At 40.7% G+C, this 15,374-nt stretch overlaps 1 protein-coding gene and 1 non-coding gene across 2 annotated transcripts; one reads left to right on the top strand and one right to left on the bottom strand.

Annotated features, from left to right (window-relative positions):
* Positions 1-629: 629 nt before the first annotated feature.
* On the bottom strand, positions 630-734 carry LOC142176966 (small nucleolar RNA R71). Its single transcript, XR_012705758.1, has one exon. It is a non-coding gene; the product is annotated as a small nucleolar RNA R71 (small nucleolar RNA).
* A 1,264-nt stretch (positions 735-1,998) lies between these two features.
* On the top strand, positions 1,999-4,714 carry LOC142176219 (uncharacterized). Its single transcript, XM_075243342.1, has 7 exons — positions 1,999-2,060; positions 2,123-2,411; positions 2,459-2,800; positions 3,091-3,278; positions 3,565-3,773; positions 4,055-4,279; positions 4,401-4,714. The coding sequence occupies exons 1-7, from the start codon at positions 1,999-2,001 to the stop codon at positions 4,712-4,714; spliced, it is 1,629 nt and encodes a 542-aa protein (XP_075099443.1).
* Positions 4,715-15,374: the final 10,660 nt, after the last annotated feature.

The following is a 15,374-nucleotide window of genomic DNA, read 5'->3' on the forward strand; positions in this document are numbered from 1 at the left end:
ATCTGATGACCTAAAAATGGTAAAATGTTCTATTTATACTAGGCTGAAAAAACTGGACAAAACTACCCCTGTGGGGTCAGCCCGAGCCGCATAAAATGGATCGCGGCCCCGCTAGTCTCTTGGACTTCAATTTTGGGTTCTCTGACTCGGGCTCTGCAGACCGCGTAGAATGGACCACGGCCGTGGAGGCAGCTGTCGCGGTCCACACAACCATGACCGCGGACCGCATTGGCATTTTCCATCTCTCTGAATATCTCTTCCGCGGACTGCACAAAAAGGTAGTGCGGTCGCGGAACCTTTACCGCGGACTGTGCAATGTGGACTGCGGCCGCGTTGCCTGAAGCCTAGTTTTGCCATCTCTCTGAATCACCTAGTGTGGTCGCATTCGACTTTGTGCGGTCCGCACTAGGCCTGTTTGCCCTCAGTTTACTTTGTCTTTGATACTTGAGCAGGTTTCACTCCTTTTGAGTCGATCTTTGACATTTCGTCACTTTTTCGATCAAACCTGCAATCAAGCACAACTTATGAGCCTTTTGGGACTATTTTGTAATGATTTATAATCAAAGCATAGGCAAGAAGGAGCATGAAACTCGTTAAAATCCCTACTTATCCCTTTAGGAAAATTTGCAAAGATCAGAAGTGAGATAGTCGCCTTCAAACAGAAAGCAGGGGAGACTTTATACTCAGTTTGGGAGAGGTTCAAGGGGCTGCTCAAAGATTGCCCTCATCACAATCAGGAAAAAGAAGTGTTAGCTTACACTTTCATAGAAGGGCTACATCCTGAGACAAAGATTGTGGTAGATGTTGCAGCTGGAGGTCAAGTGTTGGAGATGAGATATATGCCTTATTGAACAAATTCTTCAAAAGCAATCCTGATTGGCAAGGAGAGATGGGTAGACACACAATGCAAATCTACAAGGGTTCTCGAGTTAGTTGCCATCTCGGTATTATCAGCGTAGATTTCCACATTGACCAACCAGGTCAATCAGATGACCTTGGTTGTTAACAATCAACAAGCCCATTCAGTGCAATAGGTTCACTTATTTTGTGAAATATGTGGAGAGGGTCACACGAGTGACTTATGCCCAGTTAATCCAGAGTCTCTCTGTTTTGTGGGTAATGCAAATAAGGGCTAGCCAAACCAGTATTGGAACACTTACATTCCCAACTGGAGGAACCACCCAAACTTCTCTTGGGGTGGAAACCAAGGTGCTCAGAATCAATAATGACCACAAGCACCTTAACACCACCTCAAGATGAACAATATGAAAACTCAACAAGTCACCTTGAGGAAATGATGAAGAAATTGATAACTAACCAGCAATCCCAAGCAGCAGCAATAAGAAATTTGGAGCGACAAATGGGACAACTTGCCAGTTCCAAAATACTCAACCAATTGGAGATCTTCCTAGTGACAGTGAGGCTAATCCTAATGCATCTATTAATGTTGTGTCATTGAGGAATGGGAGACAGTTATAAGAAGTCCAGTCCAAAAAGAGAAAACAAGTGACCTTTAATGAGAAGCCAACCATTATATTGTCAGAATCAGAATAATCAAAAGAGTCAGAAAAGCCAGTTGAAGAGTCGGTGGCTAAGCAACCCCCACCATTGGTTGCGGGACCACCACCTTCGTTCCCTCAAAGATTGCAGAAAGTGAAGGATAATGCCGCGTATAAAAAATTTCTTGATATTTTGAAGCAAGTGCAAATTAATATTCTACTATTAGACATCCTGGAAGAAGTGCCCAAATATGCAAAATACATCAAGGATATAGTGGCCAATAAAAGGAGGTTGACCGAGTTCGCACTCACTGAGGAATGTAGCTCAAGAATTCAAAGGAAGCTACCTCATAAATTGAAGGATCCGGGTAGTTTCACTATCCAAATCTCGATTGGTAAGCATGCATTCGGGCGAGCTTTATGTGATTTTTGAGCGAGCATCAATTTGATGATGCTATCTGTGTTCAGACAGTTGGGGTTGGGTGAGCCACGCCCAACAATGGTAATCTTACAATTGGTTGATCGCTCCCTTGCTCATGCTGAAGGAGTGATTGAAGATGTGTTAGTTCAAGTGGGTTCTTTCATATTTCCTGTTGATATTATTATCTTGGACTATGAGCCAGATCAGGAAGCCCATTTATTTTGAAGCGTCCATTCTTAGCCACAGGCCGAGCTATTATTGATGTATGTGAAGGAAAGATGATGATGAGAGTCGGTGATCGAGTGGAGGTATCCAATGTGTATAAACCACTCAGATTTCTAGCCCACTATGAAAAGTTATCCACGATTTCTATGGTGGAAAGTGATGCTACATCATTAGTGCCTTATATGAGCCCCATACATCCTCTTGAACGAGCTTTGATTGGGGATGAAGAAGACAGTGAAGATGAAATGATGGAAGAAATTGAGCAAGTATTTGAATGTCTTGCAATTATGTACATGATTTTGGAAAATTTGAGGAGTTGGACAGGCCTGTCACTTTGATCCCTCCTAAGCCATCTATTGAAAAAGCTCCAAAGCTAGAACTTAAGCCCCTTCCAGTGCATCTGCGCTATGCTTATTTGGGGAACTCTGAGATATTTCCAGTGATTATCTCATCCATCTTGACTAATATACAAGAAGAAAAATTGCTCAGAGTACTTCGCATGCACAAAAAGGCTATTAGGTGGACAATTGCTGACATCAAGGGAATCAGTCCATCATTTTGCATGCATAAAATCTTCTTGGAAGATGGAAACCACCCCAGTGTTGAGCAACAAAGAAGGTTAAATCCCATTATGAAAGAGGTCGTGAAAAAGGAAGTAATTAAGTGAATCGATGCAGGTATCATCTTTCCTATTTCTAATAGCAACTGGGTAAGCCCAGTTCAATATGTGCCCAAAAGGGGGGGATGATTGTGGTTGAGAATGAGAAAAATGAGCTAATTCCTGCTCGCACTGTGATGGGGTGGAGAGTTTGCATTGATTATAGAAGGCTCAACAAAGCAACCCGCAAGGACCACTTCCCACTTCCATTCATTGACCAAATGCTAGACAGATTAGTGGGGCATGAATATTATTGCTTCCTTGATCGTTATTCGGGATACAATTAGATTGTCATATGCCCAAAGGATCAGGAGAAGACCACTTTTACTTGTTCCTATGGCACATTTGCCTTCAGGCGAATGCCATTTGATCTTTGTAATGTACCAGCCACTTTCCAGAGATGCATGATGGCTATTTTCACCGATATGGTGGAAAGTTTTGTGGAAGTTTTTATGGATGATTTTTCAGTCTTTGGGTCTTCTTATGACAATTTTTTGAATAATTTGAGCAAGGTGTTGGCCCGTTGTGAAGAAACAAATTTGGTACTGAATTGGGAAAAATGTCATTTTATGGTGGGAAGGCATCGTGTTGGGTCACAGAGTGTCTAGGAGTGGCATTAAAGTTGATAAGACGAAGGTGGAGGCGATTGAAAAACTACCTCCACTCATTTCGGTGAAGGGTGTCCGGAGTTTCTTAGGACACGCGGGGTTCTATCGGCGCTTTATAAAGGATTTTTTGAAAATTGCTACTCCTTTGTGCAGGTTGCTTGAAAAGGATGTAACTTTCAATTTTAATGATGCCTGCATGAAGGCATTTGAAAAGCTTAAAAAGAAGTTGGTGACTGCCCTCATTATTGTGGCATCGGATTGGTCCTTACCATTTGAATTTATGTGTGATGCAAGTGACCATGCTATTGGGGCAGTGCTAAGCCAGTGGAAAGACAAAGTGTTTTATTCCATCTACTATGCGAGTAAGACTCTTGATAATGCATAGCTGAATTACACCACCACTAAAAAGGAGTTGTTAGCCATTGTGTGGGCCTTTGAGAAATTTCGGGCATACTTGGTGGGAACAAAAGTCATAGTCCATATCCGATCACGCAGCAATCAGATATCTATTTACAAAGAATCTAAGGCTAGATTGATGCACTGGGTTTTGTTGTTGCATGAATTTGATGTGGAAATACGAGATCAAAAGGGCATAGAGAACCAAGTAGCTGATTATCTATCAAGGCTGGAAAATCACAACCAGAGGAGGGTGGACAAATTAAAGAAGCATTTCCTGATGAGCAACTTTTTGCTATCACTCAAGACCCGCCCCCATGGTATGCGGACTATGTGAATTATCTGGTGGGCAGGGTATTTCCTCCTGAAATTGAATCTGAAGCTAGAAAGAGGTTTCTACATGATGTGAACTTCTACTATTGGGATGAGCCATATTTGTACAAGCAGTGTGCTAATCATTTGATGAGGAGATGTATTCTAGAAAAGGAGGTAGAATTAGTGTTGTATGATTTTCATGCATCACTTTATGGGGGGCCATCATGGAGGCGATAGAACAGCTGCAAAGGTATTATAATCTGGTTTCTTTTGGTCAGCATTATTCAAGGATGCCCATGCATTTGTTAAGAAGTGTGACCAGTGTCAGAGAACTGGAACAATCATAAGGAGGCATGAGATACCTTTGAATAACATCCTGGGGGTTGAGATTTTTGATGTGTGGGGGATAGATTTTACGGGATCATTCCCATTGTCTAGAGGAAACAAATACATTTTTCTAGTAGTTGACTACGTGTCAAAATGGGTAGAAGTGATCGCATTGCCAACAAATGATGTCATAGTGGTAGCTACGTTTGTAAAAAAGAACATATTCTCTAGGTTTGGGACTCCACGTGCTTTGATTAGTGATTAAGGGACACATTTTTGCAGTTGGTTGTTGAATAACCTTTTAGCTAAATATGGAGTCCTCCATAGAGTTGCTACAGCATATCATACTCAAACAAGTGGATAAGCTGAGGTGTCTAACAGAGAAATAAAGCAAATCTTAGAGGAAGAAGGTGAGTGTGAATAGAAAGGATTGGGCTGCAAAGTTAGATGATGCCTTGTGGGCGTATAGAACTGCATACAAAATGCCAATTGGGGCGTCACCGTATAAGCTTGTTTATGGGAAGGCATGTCACTTGCATGTTAAACTTGAACACAAAGCGTAGTGGGCCATTAAAAAGTTGAATATGGACCTTGAAGTTGCGGGGTGAGAAGAGACTATTGTAGTTGAATAAGTTAGATGAGTTCAGGCTGCACTCCTATGAAAATGCTAAGTTGTACAAAGAGAAAACGAAAAGATGGCATGATAAGCGTATCAAGCCACGTCACTTCGAGCCAGGCCAACTGGTATTATTGTTCAATTCTAGGCTCAAGTTGTTTCCTTGGAAGTTAAAATCGAGATGGTCATGCCCGTTTGAAGTGGTGAGAGTCACTCTGTATGGTGCAATTGAGCTGCGTGCTTTAAATGGTAAAAGGAAATTTTTAGTGAATGGACACAGAGTCAACCACTATTGGGGATGAATAATTGATCGTGAGAAGATCAATCTTGTACTCGTTAATGAGTAAGCGAGGCCCTGCGTCGTGCCGCGACGTTAAATCGGGCGCTTGTTGGGAGGCAACCCAGTTTTACTGCTTTCTTTTATTTTTATTTATATTATATTATTTTGTAGTGTCTTTTTTGATTTTGTAGGATGATAATAATAGGAAACAAATCCATTGGAAATATACAAATGCGAGCTAGATGCTGAGAACTAAGTGTGGGGTGCCCACACAAAGGATACCAATCGGGAGAAGTTTGAATATCCTGTGAGCTGCTAATTCTTCGGCCTTTGGCCTACCAGGGAGTCTCTTTTACCCTCTTGTTATTTATAGTGTGCATTGAGGACATTGCACAATTTTAAGTGTGGAGTGAGGAGATTATCTAGGTGATTTTCTGTGCTAACTTAGTTTAGTTGCAGTACTTGTTCTGAGTGTGGTAGTTTTTGTTAAAAAAAATAAAAAAAATAAAAACGAAAAAAGTAGAAAAATTGGACTTCTCCCGAAGATAGATCTCATTCAATAGGTTTCTTGAGGAATTTAAGTTGAAAGAAAAAAGACAAAAAGATTTTCTGTTGTTAGATAATGTAATAATTCCCCCTTGGTTTTTCTTTGTGTCGCGGTTCTTTTCCAAGGGTTTTGTTTGAACCGGGTGTAGTTACTTGTAATTTTTTAGGACTACGTAAGAGTCGGTGTGCTTTGATTGGAATCGAAGCAATATCTCTTGACTTTGTTATGCCTTGAGAATAGTTAGTAATTTGGTTGTGACGCCCAGATAAGAAATCAGATAGCTGGGCTATCAAATACCGGAGGCACCCAGCCTATTAGGTGGGGTCCAAACATGAAAGGCTATGGCCAACCTAAAACGGCTCGGAGATGTCCGAAGTCCGTACTCAAAAATTAAGGCCCTTACGTATGATTAAAACCTATTAAAGGGTTACCCTCAGCAAAACACTGTCGTGTATGACTAAGACACTCAAGTGTCTTAAAGGCCTTAATTTTTTTTATCGAAATTTTGAAGCCACAAACAACTCGGAGTTACCATCGAAATCGGGCTTCTAGAAGACGGATGCTCATTTGGGGTTCTCGAAACAAGGCATTAAGGACGATCCACAAATAAAAAATTACAAATAGATGTTGAAAAGTAAAAGACACGGTGTTGCCAAAAGGAATTTATATATATATATATATATATATATATATATATATATATATATATATATATATATATATTTCAAAAATAATAAAGAAATTGCTTGATAAAATGTCCTCAAAATAAATAAATAAAACATGCAAAAGGAAATAAAAAAGGAGCTAAGGGAGCTCCGCCTAATCTTCACCAAAGCTCGACTCGGCGCTGGAACCTTTAGGCTAATAAAGCTCTTTTGCCTCGGCCTCAAGCCTCTTGGCCTCTTCAATCTCGGCCTATAGATCAAATCCCTGGGCGTGAATCTCCTAAAGGGTGTCCCTCCGGGACAACCACTTTACATAGCCTCCATTATTAAACAGGCCTCGGCTATCTACACATTAGTTTTATACTAGGCCAGCATTTCTTTGACCTTAGAGGAATCAATCGAGGTTGCCTCTAACTTGGACTTTAATGCAGTATATTCCCGTCCGAGGTCATCCCATTCTGAGACGGCTAAAAGTTCTTCATTTAACCGAGTCCACTTGTCATCATTATTCTTTGCCACCCGGAGCTGGTCCTTGACTGACACCAATTCCTCCTTTGTAGCCTCCCTTTCCAAGGCTAGGAGGTCTATCCTGCTCCTCAGCGTCTCGGCCGAAGCTTGGAGCTCGTTCATTTCGGCCTAGAGCTGGTCAATCAGGTCTATCTTCTCTCGGACCTATGAGGTTGCATCGTTAGTCACTAAACGTAACCTCTCATTTTTAACCTAAAAAATTTTTACCTTCTCAACTAATTCGGCATACTCCCGTTTGATGGACAAAGCCTCCTTTTGATCCTTCTCCAGCTTGGCTCAAAGAATAGGGAGATCCTTGAGTACCTCGTCTGTTTACTCGCTGAGGACCCTGTACATGTCCTTTTGCTGAACTTGCTCCTCGAGCTCAAACTCGAGCTGGCTGAATTGCATCTGAGATCGATGGAAGCTTTCATAATGGAGCACTGAATCCTGAAAAAAATGATAAGATCATGAGGGCATGTTAAAGTTAGATAAAATGCACAAAGGGCACAAGAAAGGAGAAACTTACCCGGTTCAGTGCATGTTGTGCTTCATTGAAGAGGCTCAAAGTGCTCACTTTGTTCATCTTCGCATGGTCCTCTTTGGCCACCAGGCAGTGAAGGTAGCTGGCCATGACCATCGGGGCAGACAGCACCCGGGTGACCACTATGATAGTAAACACAACTGTTCTTTTACAGTTGGGGTCCACGCTCGGGGCAAGGAACTGCCTCACAGCTTTGAGCTCGAGCTCGGCTCACCTGCCCTCAATGACAAGTCCTTTTTCGGGATCCCCAGTTGACCAAACCCATAATAATCCTCTAACGCGCCCATTTCCACACTGTCAAAAAATATGTTGAGGGCCTCGTCTGCACCCCGTGTCATCTCATTTGACTTCTCCTTGTCGGCCTGAGCCTCGTCAAAGATGACTCTATGATGTCGATGACACATGTTATTTCCTTCGAGGCGAGGATAGTTTCTCGGGAGGCTGTAGCCTCTGACTTTCCTTCTGTCTCCCAAGCTAAAGAGGGATTGGCCTCTCGGCCACCTTCCTCAGTTGCCACCTGTTCCTTTCTGTCAATGATTTACCCATGAGCAACGAACTCCAGTTCATCGTCTTCAGGATAATCCCTGAGCTGGTGCGGGAATTTAGGTCCAGTAACCTAGCTTGGGGTACTCTTCTTTTTGCTTTTCCGGACCCGGACAGTTACCTTATTCTTCTTGAACTCGAAGTCCTGGGAGCCAGAATATTTCCTCTTTTTTCTCTTTTTCTCCTCCTGTGCAGCAGCTTTGGGTTGTCCCAAAATAGATAGTTTAGCAAGTGAGGATGAAGCCTCATCCTCGTCCAATGGCTGAAGCTCAGTGGTCTTGGGAAAACCTGTAAAAGTGAAAGGACTTAGTAGAAATAAAGGATGAGTATGAAAGTAGACTTGTTCATGAAGAGCACTCACCATGGGAAGGGTCCTCCTACCTGCCATTTGAAAGTCTACACCATTCTCGATCAAAATATGACACTTGTTTACAGATCCCTTCGATCCACTCTTAGAAGCTGGGTACCGTGTTGGGAACTTGGGCGACCGCCGCACGATGATGGGAACAGAAAATTAGAAAAAGAACAAAAGAAATTCCAAGTACTCAGGAAGGAGAGAAACTTACGGGCTGAATTCCACTTTTCAGGGAACGGTAAAAATTCGGGGGAATAAGGTTTTGGTTTTCACCAAACAAATCTCCCCTGCCAGCCTCAATCCCGATCTTTATTGATGCTCGAGAAGAGAGATTTGCTATCTCGACAGACGAGCTTGATCAACCCCCCTCAAAAAACTCAAGGACTGTAGAGACGAAGCAGGTGGCCGATGGTAAATCGATGTGCTTCGATGTTGTTGACAAAGTGACGGAGGAGGATTACAATCCTCCAAAAGGAAGGCTGAATCGGCCCAAGGCAGACCTAGTACCTTTTGCAAAAGTTGAGGATTATAGATTCCACTGGAGCAAGCATGAAGGGATAAGTGTTAACACTTAGATGCCCCTCCACATGAGTGGTAATGTCCTCATCGGGACCAGGGACGACCACTTCCTTGCCCTCCCAGTTGCAGTCCTTCCGAACTATAGGGAGTGTATCCTCGATAACGAATTAGATGTACCTCCATAGCCCCTCGCCTCGGTCCTGTTGGCTAGAGGCTTTCTTGACTTTGAAGTCTTTCTCAATAAAGCAACCCCAGGATGAAGCTCTTCAATGGAGGTTCCGGGGCCACCTCAGGCACGACCACCTCGGCATCTGTGGCCGGTTTGGAAGTTGAAGGGATGGTATATTGAGGAACAGATTTGGAAGTCTTCGCCATCAAATTCTAGAAAATATGAAGATTTGAAGATGAGGATGAAAATTTGAAGATAAGGATGAAGGTATGAAGGTCAGGTTTAAAGATCAAAATATGAAGATCTGGAAAACAACGTATGAAGGTTTGTAGGGGTTAGGAATAAGTGAAGAGTTCGAGGGTAAATCAAGGAGCTCTAGAATCGAAAAGTAAAAAAGTGAAAAAGGGACTGAAACTTTTATAGAGAAAGGGTAATCAATGCGTGACGTTTCGCATTTGGGGACAGTCAAATGACAGCTAACACATGTCTGAAGTCAGAACGATCCGAATGATAGGACATTTTGCTGACCCGCCAACTCGGTTGGAGCGTACGGAAGAAGGAACCGGGTTAATTTATCGTTTCTCGTCGATTTGATAAATCTACTCTCCGGGAAATGACGGGACTATCTGTGTGCCGGTAAAATTAGGGGCAGAGTTGTCCCCGATTTCTCGATGAGTAAACGAAGGGGAAGCACGATGTCACACCTCCTTTTTACCTATACCCCCGAGAAGGGAGTATATAAGGGAGTTTTTCCAACTTAAAGTGACAATCGAAACGGGATTATTTTATTTAAAATTCAGAGTCGCCACTTGGGATAATTTATGGTGTCCCAAGTCACCGGTTCAAATCCCGAATCGAGGAAAGATTGACTCTATTTTACAGTCCGCGAATGCAGAAATCCGGGTAAGGAATTCTGTTAACCCGGGAGAAGGGGTTAGGCATTCCCGGATTCAGTGGTTCTAGCACGGTCGCTCAACCGTTATTATTGGCCTATTATCTAATTTTAATACATGTTTTAGCCTATGGTTCGATTTTAACTTTATAGCCGCTTTTATTCATTTTTAGGAAGATTGCAACGTTATTTAAAATATGTCTCGAACCACGTCACATAAATGCACCCGTAGTTTGCAACACATTTCATATAACATTGTTGAGATTTGGATTTGGGTCACATAAATGCGCACCCGAATTTAGGAAGGTAAATTATTAAAATGACGCGCCTAAAGTAACTACGCGTTTGCAATTTCGCGAGGGCCATGGAAATTCAACTAATGGCACGCCTCGATTTCTAAGAATTTGACTTAACTATTCGAGGGTCATGGGTTATCTATTTAAATTTGGCCCAAATCTGTCTTTACACTCCTTTTATTTTTTCAATTTGCAAATCAATTTTTTTTCAACAATTCTTTTTTTTCTTCTTTTTTCAAAATTAAATTAAAATTCAAATTAAATCTTAAAACCTAATTACCCTATCAAAACACTAATTAAACCCAAATAATAGTTATCATAATTAATTAAGAAAGCAAATTAAAAGAAAACTACTCGAAATTCAAAAATTAAAACTTAGAGTGCAAATTAAACTATATTTTTTTTACTTTTTCCATTTTTATAAACAACTAATGTACTAATTAGTCTTAAAAACGCAAAGTCAAATCCTAAATGCAAATGCAACATATTTTTGTATTTTTTATTAATTAAACAAAAATAAAAATGCATAGACAAAATGCAAACAATTATCATAAAATGCCACAAAATTCACAAAAATTGCAAATAATAAAAAGAAGTTATTTTGTTTTGAATTTATGGGAGTAATTCATATAGGGCAAAAATCGCGTGCTCACAGCTGCCCCTCTTTGCTCGGAAACACGAAGAGTTTTTGTGCAAAGATAAAGTGAGCGGATACAAGCAATTTTTGCCCGTTTGAATACTCCGTGGAAAGCATTTTTGAAAGAGTTGACCGCACCCTGCTTCTGAGGTTGCCTACATATTCTTGGCTAAAAAGGAATCAGGTCAATGTAGTTCAGGAATGTCTGGTAGCTGGGACTACCATGAAGCTGCGATTTCACTATTGTTATTGTTGCTGCTACTGCTTACTGAACTCCTTATTACACCATGTCAAAATAAAAGACGCTAGACTAAACTATGATCTATGAATTACAAGAAATCCTATCTAGCCTTCAAACTTGATCTTGCAGCTCTTGTTGCTATGTTGATTTGTTGCCGGCTTAAATTGTAATCTGAGGTGTTTTTCCTTTCTTCAGGTGGAAGCCTGATTGCCGAACTTGAATATGTATTCCTTTGTTCTCCAGGTGGGCGCCTGATTTCCACAAAATAAACAAAACAAAGAAAATTTCTGCCCGAGTTTGACATGTTACCAAATATCACTAAGAACTTGAAACCTGAAACTTAGACTATACTCCCTTGTTCTCCAGGTAGGTGCCTGATTACTGAACTTGAAATGTATTCCCTTGTTCTCCAGGCGGGCGCCTGATTGCTGAACTTGAAATGTATTCCCTTGTTCTCCAGGTGGGCTTCTGTTTGCTGAAACTTGAAAATGTATTCCCTTGTTCTCCAGGTGTGCTTCTGATTGCTGAAACTTGAAAATGTATTCCCTTGTTCTCCAGGTGGGCGCCTGATTACCAAACTTGAAATGTATTCCTTTGTTCTCCAGGTGGGCGCCTGATTTCCACAAAATAGACAAAACAAAGAAAACTTCTGCTCTAGTTTGGTGTTGGGCGCATCTATGAGTGTTAATTGAATGAATTTGAAAGCTAAATCTCATTATCCAGGAGGGTCCTGAAAATCAAACATCAAGTCCTATCTTAAGAGTGACAACTTTTACGGCTGAATTATACTACCCTACAGCAGAACTTACGCTAAATGTTTTAACTAATTGAAATCTTAAAACTAAGTCCCATTATTCAGGAGGGCCCTGAAAACTCCTAATTGAATCATATCTCAAACATGCAAACTTTGAAACCATCTTACATTCCTTGGGGTACATTTATGCTAGATTTTACTACTCATGATTGTTTTGAATTTTAAACTAGGTCCCATTTTTCAGGAGGGTCCTGTGAATTTTTAAGATTAAATCCCATTATCTAGGAGGGCCCTGAAATTTTAAAATTAAATCTCATTATCCAAGAGGGTACTGAAAACTCCTAATTGAATTCTATCTCAAACATGCTAACTTTGAAACCATCTTACATTCCTTGGGGTACATTTATGCTAGATTTTACTACTCATGATTGTTTTGGATTTTAAACTAGGTCCCATTTTTCAGGAGGGTCCTGAGAAATTTTAAGATTAGATCCCATTATCTAGGAGGGCCCTGAAATTTTAAAATTAAATCTCATTATCCAGGAGGGTCCTGAAAACTGCTAATTGAATCTTATCTCAAACATGCAAACTTTGAAACCATCTTACATTCCTTGGGGTACATTTATGCTAGATTTTACTACTCATAATTGTTTTGGATTTTAAACTAAGTCCCATTTTCCAGGAGGGTCCTGAAAATTTCAAAATAAATCTCACCTTAGGAGTGACAAATTCAAAACTAAATCCTATTTCCTAAAGGTAAAACTTACGCTAATCTTATTTTCTATGAAGGTATTAGAACTACATCCTATTGTCCAAGAGGGTCCTGAACACTTAAAACTAAATCCCATTATTCAGGAGGGTCCTGAGAGTTTATGGTCAAACCTGATTAGTGCTTGCTCTTCCCTTACGGAGAATTCCTTCGAAACAAACGAGATTTTCTGCCCCTGTTTCAATCAAAGGAAAATCTTGTCAGTTTAAAATGATGGTTAGTTGATGGCATTCTTGCTGAAGGTCTCTCCGCTGCCATGTTTCGTTCCGACCTGCTTTCCCGAACTGGCCCTGAACCGCTTGACTTTTTGTCTAACTTTCAAACCCCATGACCTTTGACAACCCGAGTGTTCTATACCCATGTTGTTGTTTTACACCTCTGACCCATTTATCTGAACCTTTGCATCTCCCCTGAAATTGCCAAATTGTTTCACCGATGAAACTTCTGGTGATTTCTTATATCCCGCTTTACATCATGTTGTCTTTGGTATGTTCTGGCCAACTGTGCTTCGCAATTTTGGAAGCTGGTAGTGAGCTTTGAAACCCTTTCAAAATCGACATTGAAACATCTTAGAGAAATAAAACCCAAAAGAAAATGAAACGCAATGACTTTGCGAGTTAAGGATAAGAAGAATCCAAAATCGGATGACTGCTAAAAGGGAGAAAGAAAAGAAACTTATCTGAGTGGATCAGCTGGTACCAATGATCATGACATGCATTTCAGATTAATCAGCCCAATCTGTCCAACCAATCGACATTTCAGTTGTCATACTTTGTTTCCCCAGAATTTCTATAACCTGACTTCTTTACCAAAACCTTGACCTTGTTCGGCATGTGGTGCCCTGAAGGGTTTTCACTAACAAGCCTCTCTCATTTGTTCATCTCTCAACTCACTTTCACCTTACGGTTCCCGTGAGGGTTTTCACCAGCAAGACTCTCTCACTTTTGATTTCTCCAGCTCCCGTCGCCTTATGGTACCCGTGAGGGTTTTCACCAATAAGACTCTCTCATTTTCAATATTTTCTGTTTGGACTAGAGTGTTTCCCTTGATACGAATCCCCTCCACTTGCTTGACTTGGCATTTCTCGAAGACTGATCGGAAGGTCTTCCTTTGGACCGTAATGTGGGCTTTTGGATAGGGTTAAAAAGAAAGGGTATCAAAGGCTCAAAACAATTCAAATGGGTTCAAAATTATAGCTTTTGGAATCAGATTTCTTGCAACTACCACAACTTTTGCCCCAGTTTCTTTGCTTGGGGCTTTTGGGGTTTCGTTTGATGGGACCGAACCATGAGGCTGCCTACGTATCCTTAAAGGAATCAGGTCGAACGTAGTTCATGTCGTAGAAATTGTTTTGTTGTTGTGATTTTTCTTTTCTGTTCTTCCTCTTTTTCTTCTTTCTTTTCTTTCTTCTTTTTCTCTTTTTGTTGCATTGTTGTTTTGTTATTTTGTTTGTTTTTTTCCTTGTTTTTTTTCATTTCTTCTTCTTTCTCTTTTCATTCTTTTCTTTCTTTTCTCTTTTCCTTTACTCATATTTCGCGCTTGCGTTTCTGATCTTTGCTACTAATTCCAAAAGAGGGGTATGAAAGGAAATAAATAAGGCTCAAGGGGATAACAAAGGATAAAGTGTTTAGATAGAAGAACAAAACGCCTTCGTCATTCCAATATTTAAAACATGCCAAGTACACACAAATACAATTTAAACAAAGAAATCATACATAATATCTCTTGACCGAATCGGAATTGATGGCCATTTCTACACATTTGCCTTCTATATCTGTTAAGTACAAAGCACCATTAGACAACACTCTTGTTACGACGAACGGCCCCTACCAGTTTGGGGCAAACTTGCCTTTTGCTTCAGCCTGATGAGGAAGAATGCATTTCAATACTAACTGACCCACTTCAAACTTCTGTAGACGCACCTTCTTATTATATGCTCTTGTCATTCTCTGTTGATACAACTGGCTATGACACACTGCTGCTAATCTTTTCTCATCAATCAAACTCAATTATTCCAGGCGGGTTTTAACCCACTCATCATCGTCAATTTTGGCTTCTGCAACAATCCGAAGGGATGGGAGTTCAACTTCCGCGGGTATCACTGCTTCCATGCCATACACCAACAAATAAGGAGTTGCCCCTACCGAAGTACGAACAGTAGTGCGATAACCCAATAATGCAAAAGGCAACTTCTCATGCCATTACTTGGAACCTTCCACCATTTTTCGGAGTATCTTCTTTATGTTTTTGTTGGCTGCCTCGACTGCTCCATTCGCCTTAGGGCGGTACGGGGTAGAGTTGCGATGTGTAATGTTGAACTGCTGACATACCTCTTTTATCAGATGACTATTGAGATTAGCCCAATTATCTATGATGATCACCTTTGGTATCTGTTACAACCCATATCCACATGTGTTAGTTCATGCCATATATTAGTTAACATAAATCCAAGAAGGAATTATCTTTTAGATGATAAGAAGTCAATCCTATTGGTCTTAAGTGATACAAGAGTGTATAAGGGTGATTAACAAGTATTAGAAGCTAAACGAATCAAGGATGTTGTAACTCGTATTTTTAGGTAATCTAGCGGT

Source organism: Nicotiana tabacum, chromosome 22 (assembly GCF_000715075.1).
Source record: "Nicotiana tabacum cultivar K326 chromosome 22, ASM71507v2, whole genome shotgun sequence".
In the NCBI taxonomy this organism is placed as follows: domain Eukaryota; kingdom Viridiplantae; phylum Streptophyta; class Magnoliopsida; order Solanales; family Solanaceae; genus Nicotiana; species Nicotiana tabacum.